Source organism: Austrofundulus limnaeus, unplaced genomic scaffold (genome assembly GCF_001266775.1).
Source record: "Austrofundulus limnaeus strain Quisiro unplaced genomic scaffold, Austrofundulus_limnaeus-1.0 Scaffold214, whole genome shotgun sequence".
NCBI classification, from domain to species: domain Eukaryota; kingdom Metazoa; phylum Chordata; class Actinopteri; order Cyprinodontiformes; family Rivulidae; genus Austrofundulus; species Austrofundulus limnaeus.
The window spans coordinates 763595-773430 of record NW_013952616.1 but is presented as its reverse complement, the minus strand read 5'-3'; the positions used below and the strand labels follow the sequence as shown (position 1 = coordinate 773430).

The 9836-nt window shown below is 37.1% G+C and overlaps 1 protein-coding gene across 1 annotated transcript in view; it reads right to left on the bottom strand.

Annotated features, from left to right (window-relative positions):
- The window catches only part of LOC106525132 (neurexin-3b), a gene marked incomplete in the record, with an annotated part of 484453 nt that overhangs the window by 42155 nt on the left and 432462 nt on the right, over positions 1-9836 (bottom strand). Inside the window, 2 exon segments of the mRNA XM_014019257.1 lie at positions 1689-1999; positions 7073-7162. Of these exon segments, the coding sequence (XP_013874711.1) occupies positions 1689-1999; positions 7073-7162 (401 nt within the window).

The window sequence follows — 9836 nt, the reverse complement described above, 5'->3', positions numbered from 1 at the left end:
CACACACACACACACACACACACACACACACACACACACACACACACACACTGAAGCGGACCCATTTCAGAGCACACACTCGAGTCCAAAACGGCACCAGGCGCCTATAGCTCTTTTTCACCACAACAGTACATCACTAATGATAGCTCAACTCCCCAAACTCCCCTATATTATCCAGAGGGGTGGAGAAATCTGCCAAACGGGTACAGGTCCTCTCCTTACGTCTCACACCACAGTATTTGACAGCCAGCAAGGGAACTGTAAAATTAAAGGCCTTGGCAAATGAAATGCTGCGACACGGCAGCGTGAATCAAAGCAGAGCCTGTCAGGGGGGGCTTGTGGAAGAGAAATGACCAAGGAGTGTTCTCAGAAGGAATACAAAAATAAAATGAAAAGTTAGCCAGATCAGAACACCACATTGCTTTTGTTAAGTTATCCAAAGTGTGTTACTTGGCATCCTGGATATCGACTGAAGACATACAGGTTCATCATTTCACCTTGAAAAGTTAAGCACTTTGTGTAAAAGCCGGAACTTTATTGATGTCCTTTGATATCAATATCAAAGGACATCAATGAGAGCCAAAATATGGTCAGTGCCGACGACTGTAATGTATCTCAGCTGAGTCATCATCATTGTCAACCTCCTGCTTTACACAAATATTTTCTTAACTCCCTGTCGACTGCGTTTCCCAAATTTCATGTTATTTAGCAGTTTTCGAGCACATCACTGTAGCTTTCTCCACATTCACAGTGACACAGAGATACAAGTGTCAGTGCTGACATAAAGGGCCTTCATTGTGTTCCAGGCGATCTGATGTTGAGGTGAAGATGATAACATGTCTCACCCATGACGGAGAGTTATTGCTTTAATATAGACAACGAACAGTTTAATTTGTGCTCTGGGTGTCAACGCACAGCTGGGCGTGATTACTTTCTTGGCACCGTTTTGACATTCATTGGCTTGGATTTGGAACGTATTGGAGAAAGGCTTCTCTCAGTCCAGAATGGTTGGGTGAGTGACAGATAGAAGGAGAAAGAAAGATGAAAAGAAAAAGAAAAAARAATGACCGGCTTTGCACACCTCGGTGAACAGCAGCACTTCAATCCTCCACAGAATGAGAAATACAGTATCCTGACCTTGGTTGATCAAGCGGAGTAAAAAAAGGAACACAACTTCAATTCAACTGTGGTCAGTGTAAAAAAAATAAATAAAAGTACCAAAACCACATTAAATAGTAAAGAAAGAAGACAGTTCTTGTGTTTACTCTGGCATATCTTTGAAGATGCTTAGCAAAAAAACAGAACCACTGAATGTTAGATAAATAGCTTCTTTCCAGATGGAGGATGCAGATTTCTGCACTGAAAGCTTCCAAATATTCTAAATGTCAACACCACACTAAACCTCATACTTAAAATTTTAGTTGTACTAAGCTTTTATGGAAAAAAAAGTGTTATTTTTGCTGGTTCACCGTTTCAAATAATATCAGATTCAATTTAGACAAAAATGTGACTCAAATCACCAGTGAACCTGTAGCTTTGAAATGTTTTGAGTACTAACACGTTATTATTTCTATTTTTTTTTTCAATTCGCTGGAAAATAAACCAGTAAAATCCAAGAACTTTACCTGTGAATGATATCACACAATGACTCACCACATCATACTTCCTCACCATCCAAACAGCCGTACCTGAATGGTGGGTGGGGAGCGCTGTTTYCGGGTGGTTGTAGTCGACAGGGTGGTGGTGGTCTCAATGAAGGTGGTGGACATCTCTGGCGGTACGGAGGTGGTGGTGCGTGCCGCGCCCCGGCTTGTGGGAACATCGCCCACCAGCCGCACGCTGCCGTTCACCTTGATGTTGGGGTGGCCCTCTGCGGCCATGTTGAGAACCTTGAGCCCGTTGTAATAGAGGCCAGAGAGCTGACCCTGGTAGGGTCGCTTCCGGTCGTTCCCACCGATAGAGATAGTGGCCTGGGTGTTGAAGATGGTCAGCTGCCGGCCTGGTGCAGGGGGGAGGGAGGGAGGGGTAAAGATGCTAAGGACTTATCTGACATAGTAGGCAAAATAATGATAATAAAAAGGTAAACTGACATACATCACCTTTATTCTTCTCTTCACTAGAAATGACTGCTTACTGTATGAATCAGTKATGTTCTATGGTCTTTAAATACCTTTACAATGCAGCTTGCTTTTACGCTAAACTAGTAGCACTAGGATTGTTTTTGGTCGTWCTCATCAAATTGCCACTAAGTATTTATTTTATATGAAAGTATAAAAGAAGCATTTAATGAGCTAGCAGAAATATACCTCAACTTTAAAAGCAGAGTTATGTTATGAACARACAGTTTCGTCCCTTCAGTGGACAGCAGTCAGAGTGACTTCACTTTGGTTACGACAAAGAGTTAAGCAGTGGAGTCAAGCTAATTGAAAATTAAAGCAGGGTTTAAAAAAAACAAAAAACTATTTTCACTATCTAAAACTTTGCTAGCAGTTACAGCATATTGAATTCTTTCACACCCATTTAGTTTTAGATGAGACAGTAGTTTCATTTGCAGCTTTTTTTCTTTTTGGATCTAGCAAAACCACTATGCTAACTGCCCTGYGGAACTTAGTATATTAATATTTTATACGTAATAGACCATTTTGTAGTTCACACAGTTCTTGTTTTTTTGGGAGGGGGTGCTAAGGTTGATATGGAAACACCATTAAAATTGGACAAATTCAGTTGTTAAATTTACACCGTTATACAGACTCAATGTGTTAGCTTTCAACTGATTCAGGTTAAGCGTTTCATTAGTAACATAGAAGGGATTTTTCATAAATATCTAAGCTTTGATTCTGCTCTTTGAGCTTGTTAATTCCAAAGGTGTTTGCATTGCAACCTCAGCATTTTCATGGCTGACCGAAGACCAGGAGGAGTTGGACTCTTCTAATATTCGTATGAAATGGTCTGTTGCAGAGGTCTTCAACCCTGTTCCTCATGAACCACTGGACTGCATGTTTTTTCCCGCTTTAACACACCTGACTTAGATGACTCAGTAATTGACAGGCTTTTGCTAAACCTAGTGAGATTACAGTAGGTAATTTAATTATTTGAATCAGGTGTGCTGAAGATAGATCTAAAATATGCAGGACAATKGGTCACAAGGAACAGGGTTGAAGACCTCTGGTCTCTTATTTGAGTAGTGCCATTATTAACTAAATGTTGGTTAAATACTCTGATGTACACAAATATCTTCTTATATCTTCAAAAAAAAGGCAGGCACTTTTTCTTGTATGTCTTACTGTCTGTCATTCAACTCAAATGTTGAAACTCTAATCTGGGAATAATGTCAAAATCGACATCAGTCGCAAAACAATAGGATTTGTTAAYTTTTGTGCTCATTAACCAAGCTAATTACAATTAGCAACACAAGTTCATAACAAATATCTATGTATTCAAACAATGTAGCATTAGGCAATTCAATTCAATTCAATAGTAGTTTTTAAAGAGTAATGTGTGTGTGACTAGATTAACAAGATACAAATAGATAGATTAAAAATAAACAGATTTTTATTTCACCAATCACATTTTTACATGTGAGTCAGCCATGTTGGATTTTTAGGCTAAAGTTGTTTAATCTCAGACTTTACAAATCCGAAATTTTGTGGGCATTTTAGTTATTTTTATTTGACTTAAAACTCAAACGTTTACCCTTTTAAGTCCAAAATTTACAGTATGTCATGATTTTGAATGAGACTGGGAAATGTACACGTCACAGCAGGTCTGCAGTGGCACACAAGCAGCAACTTTATTAAGTACCAATCGAATGTTTTTGGCTTGAGAAAATATTGACTAAGTTAATATCTTCCTTGTGCCAAACACCTACAGTGTTTGTTAGAAGACTAAATATGATTTTAAGATGTAGTTGTGTAAATGCTGGAGATTTCTTTCTGAATTCCTTGACTCCCACAAGAGAATTTCTCTCTGATTTTCCAAATTGAGATCTTTCTGACTGCTATCAACTGCAAGTAAGATACTGTCTACTCATAATCAAAAAACATCAACATGTCCATTAAAAACAAAACAAAAACTGAACTATCCTGAAATTCAAACTGAAAACCGTGGACTGTATGGGTAACTAGAGTAATAAATGTTCATACGGGATTGATTACATTAAATAAAAACATTACGAACTGTGTTGTGAATTTAATTTGGCCAAACCTAAAAATCACAGTCAAAACACGCTGCTCATGCATTAATCATGGAAGGAAGGTGCACAAAACGTTCACAAAACAGGAATCATAATTAACATCTCATTTGTATAATTCACAGACTGGTACACTGCAAGCTTGTTACATTTGCTTGTTATACAGTACATAAAACATTAAGTATGGGATGGCAGGGGCGGGGCGTTCATATCACAGGAAATGATACAGCACGTGTGGAGTCATGCATGCAGCAGTAATGAGTTTTCTTTTCAMAAACCTGGAAGTGTTTTAACCATTGTTAAAGGGACTTTTATAAAAAAGGTTAAGATGTTTATGTGCAATGAATTTTAAGAAAGCAGTTTATAATGGTATTATGCAGAGTGAGAAAAGGTTTTATGCACAAAACAAAAATTAATAAATAAAAAAAGCAGGGATGTTTTAAATCCCCGCACGGTTTTAGCATTTAAAAAAAAACACGAGATGCTGAATTGATAATCTCAGCGACTCATAAGTACAGCTTTATCAGGCCTCAGCGCACCTTGGCTGGTGCACTGTGACACTTTGCTGTCAAAATGGCTCCAATTATCTCTTCATCATCAAACAGAGGTTAGAAATCCATTTCGTGTGATAAGTACAGCTAGATAAATTACAGCGGAGAGGAGCACCTGCTGTTTGGAAAGTTTTCAGAGAGATATTCCCACTGATTAGTTTGTTCTCAAACATTGCCATGGATGAGAGCCAGGGGAGTTAATCCTCCTCTCCAAACAGTCTGCCTACTGTTGCTGCATAGATAATAACTCCTACGTCAGTTTTGCTTGTATGATTAAGAGCTCTTAAACTTAAAGGATTATTCCAGACATTTGGAAGTGGGGTTATGCAAAAAAGTTCTGAACAATCAGTATCATACCTGTTGTAAAACACTCCCTGAATGACCTCAGTTTGGAGAGTAMGGGTTTGATAGGATTGATGAGCTAATAGCTAGTTTGAGCTGGTAAAGTTATTAGTCTTGTTTTACAACAGCTTTCATCTAAAAATACATATAGTGGATCATGCAAAGGCTATTTCATAGACCGTTACACTGCTGTCAGCTAGCTGTAACACTTCTGGCACAGCCTGGAAACTACTACTTTGCTAAAATAACCATAAAACTTCAAACGGAAGGCGATGTAAAAACCCAAATAACAGTGTTTGCATCAAATACCATCGAATATTTATGACTAGAGTTGTTTTCAGTCCACAAGTATCTACGCTCATTAGTAAAGTCAGMGTTAAAGTGGAATTTGGTAACRCTTTCTTTTAAGGTACCCTTATTACCATGTAATTACAAGGTAATTACATGGTAATAAGGGTACCTTGTAATTACAAGGTAATAAAAAACTAATGGTAATGACTACCTTATTACCATGTAATTATGGAGTAATTAGAGTACAATTTTACTATGTGATTAATTGCCTGCAGTAATGTAGCACTTACCTGGTAATGTATTACAATTCACTATGTAACACCTAAATAAGTAGTAGGTAATTTGGAGAGTTTTAAAGTTATATTTTATTGCAATTAAYCACTAACCCCAAAATTTAGTTGTATTGTTTTGGTAATAAATATAGTGTTGAGTTACTWTTGAATAGTGATTTGATTGCAGTTACCCAATAAAGGTAGTTTTACTAACAGTAGTTTTTCTTTTGTACCCTAATTACCATGTGATTACCTTGTAATTACATGGTAATAAGGGTCCCGTAAAAGAAAACATTACCTGGAATTTTATTATCCCTAAATTAATCCAATTATTATAAAAATCAAAGCAGTTTATGCCAATGCTATTTAAATCTATGATATTAATTTGGCATTATGGAGCTATTTTGGTTTAAAAAAGTAGTAAAATAATTTAAAATTAAATTAATTAACTATTAAAATAATTTCGAACAAATTTGACGGACAGATGCACTTCAGTAAAAGGTATACGACTATAGAATAATCTGGAAAATGATTATAAAAGCATTGGATCAATTAATTCCTTTAAAAAGTGATCAAAGCAAAATTGTTAAAGAAATATGAAATTGTTTTATTTGTATTTGCATGAGTTACTGTTTGACGAGTTGAATTTTTATTTTTGTTTAATTTGGTTTATTATTGTTTGAAATTAATACAATTTTTGTTGTAAATAACAGCAGATATAAGATTGTTTTTCTTCTTCTGCTGCCTTTCATTTGATTTGATTTGCATTGTTTTGTTGTATGTAATGTGTTTTGTTTTGTTTGCTTTTTAACTGAAATGAATAAATACTAAAAAAAAAAAAATTCCCGAAATGACATGAAGCTTTGACAGAATTGCTACTACTAGCTGCTGCTGCTTTTTTGACTTAAAAGCCACATAATTCCATGTAAACTATTGTGCAGTTTCAACAGCAGTGTGATGGTTTAAGAAAAAAAGTATTAAGACTAAACTTATAGGAAGTAAGCCACTTTGTTCTTAGCCCTACTCCAKGTAACTCAATTGGTATCTTGGACAAACTCTCCAAATTGAGGCTCTTCAAAAAGATATTTACAATCGGAAAGACATTAACCACTACTCAAAATGTCTGGTATAATGCTTCACAATCAACCTGTCACACTGGTTGTACAACCTCCTCTCAGTCCCTTTAACTGGACTCTGTGATTCAACAATATTTAAAAAGAAAGGTGACAATGGCAAAAAAAGGGACAAAAATGTATAAAAAAAGGATAAAATCACAAAAAAACCTTGTTTTACAGATTTTTAAGGGGTTTTAAGGGATTTTTTTCCATTCTCAAAGGTTGAAAGGGAGCAAGCCGATGGAATGACAAAAAAATACAAAATAAAAACTAAAGAAAAAAAAACATTCTAGAAGTTGGATAAAGATTTACCTTTCTCCTGAATCCAATCTTCTACTGGCCGGGTATATTTGAAAGGGATTTTCTTATTTGCCATTTGATAGCGCTCAATGTCGCTGTTGCCTTTAAAGTTTGAGAATTTAACAAACAGCTTGAAACAGTCGGCGACAGCAACAGACAACAAACATTTATACACTGGTTTATGATGAGGTTTATCTTTGTTTAGAATGATTTATAAAAGCTTTATGAGGTAGTTTTTTTTTTTCATGTAGCGTTACTTTAGTTGGTTTTAGCACACTCCACACTTGTACAAGGTATTCATAAAAGCACAACAAARTGCTATATAATCAGGTGGAACAAACAGAAACAAACACAGCATAGAGTACAGAACATTRCTTAGAAGAAAGTCATAAAGAATATCAAGAGCTTGGGTAGAAAAAACTTCATTTTACTGCCTTTCTCTGAATAAAAATTGGAGGTAATTTAAAAGCACTAATTCTCCCACTGGACACCATCTGCTTTTACATTTCAAGGGGCAACAAATGATTTGGAGTAGTAAGTTATTTTGGAAGGAAGRAGCTTTGTAGCCAATTTGCAGGAAAAAGGAGGGCAACATTAGAGGAGGGAGTTGGTAATTCAAAGTATGGCAGATCCATTGGGGGTGAAGTCCCACAGCGACACAGATTTGAAGAGGACAATGCATACAAATGAGATCATTACTGACTTTGTGGGAGGCCTTTTGGGTTAAAAAAAAGTRCACCCCAGCTGCCACATTCCTTTCTTTTGATATGCGTTCCAGGTATAAGAGAATTAAGGTTAATAAACCTTCTTTTTTAACAGGAGGTAATGTGTGCGCACATTGTCTTTTTTTTTCTAGCATGACACCATTTCCCTTTGTGTCTGTGTCAGGGTACAATGTTTTGTCTGACAATCACAGAGTCTGCCGGCGCTGGATTGAGGCGTACGCATCAGTCTTTGGATGCTTTGAACTAAAACAAAGAGGAAGTGAAGGCTGTAAAAAATTAGAAATGACAGCATGACGTCAGTCAGTACCCAGGTGAGAAGGTAATTTGAAGCAGAAAGGAATGGAATCAATCATGGTTGGAAACAAAGAGCAAGGCTTTGCAAGTGTGCACATGTGCCTAGCRTGGGACCATCTCTGGTGATTGAGCTACTAAATGTTAACTTCATGCGCACACGCACGCACACACACACACTATTTTTTCAGAGCCACCTGTGATTACGCTGTCTGGCTATGATATCACCCCTCTCCTCACAGCCATCCCAGTTGAGCTTCTGTTATTTGCTTTCATTACATTATATTATGCACAGCTGAGAACGAAACACAATCAAGTAWAACCATACAGTTCTTTTCCATCCTTCCCATATTCCAGGAGAGAAATCCAGCCAAGTGCTCCGTTTACACCCARCTGGGAAGGAGTGTGATTAAGGCAGCGAGGGAGCTCGGGGASCTAAAGGACTGTGTCAGGAGTGTGCCAGCAGGTTAATCAGCCACGAGCAGGACTCCATTCGCTTCCCTTTGATCTCAAACAGGTTTCAGGTGGCGGCCAAATACACTTTCCTCTGGACAAAGGCCACAGAAGAAACCATTACAGTTGTATGTGAAATCAGAGGATAGTGAAAGAAGGTTTGGTTTTAAATGCAGCAAGCTGTTTTTTTAGGGGTGCACCAGTTGCAGTTTTCTGGCTGATCGCCGATCTTTAAAAAGTCTGACCTGCCCATTCCAATTTTGGCCGATAACTTTTTTAAATAACTGACACAGTCAGGTCTTATATGGTCACAATACACCTTCAATGTTCCAATATTTTCATATTGAAAAACACTGAAGAATACCCTTGAAACAATACAAACTTGTTAACTGTACATTAGGTAGTGCTCACAGCAGAGCTGAGGGGGACATAGGCTGATTTTCAGACCTTTGTGGAGGTAGATGAGAAGCCARTCTTTTCCAATGATCTTATCTAAGTATTGGCCGATCCCCAAAATGAAGGAAATTGGTACCCCAAGTAATTTTTTTGGTCGAAGCTATAAGTTGTGTTTGAACTCAAGACAAAAACCCAGAAGCTTGCTGTGCATTTCTTTTGGCGCAGTTTCAGGTGGAGTTCTTCCTCAATTCCTGGTGATTAATGAGGTGACAGTTCCTTCATAATGAACACACCACTGGCTAATTGTCCAACTAATGAGAAAAATCTCTGCAGTTTCTCAATTTGATATTTAATTTCTTGAGGTGACTGGAAAATAGATAACCTTGACAATAAAAGCATTATTTTGTTGATAATTCATTCTGTCTATCTTTCAGGGTTTTTTTTTTTATATTTTGTCTTTCAAAAGCAGAGCGGACTGGGAATTCCTCAGAAAACTGTCCTCAACCATTTCACTTTGAAAGAGAAAAAAGAAGAAGTAGAATAAACTAACATTTTTTGTAAGAGATATCTAAAACTGTTTTTATGTGGAGTATTTTCATGTAAATGTAAACATTAAAGGTTATTATTTGATGCCTGTCTTTTGAAATCAAGACAAACAATGGCTAAAGGCTGGTTTATACTTCGCAAGATGTGTTAAAATTTAGTTGTTTTTTGCTGCTTTGAGACAAAAATGTGTTTTTGTTGCTGCGCAATCTGCAAAAATCTGTTCTGTACCCAAGCTCCTAGTAAAACATTATTTCTTGCGCTATGCACAAGGTATTGGGTGTGTCATTTCTTGTTATGAAACAGCCTAAATACCTCTCCCTCCAGGCAAACTGCCAAGCCCACGGAACCCCAGACCATGGACTGAC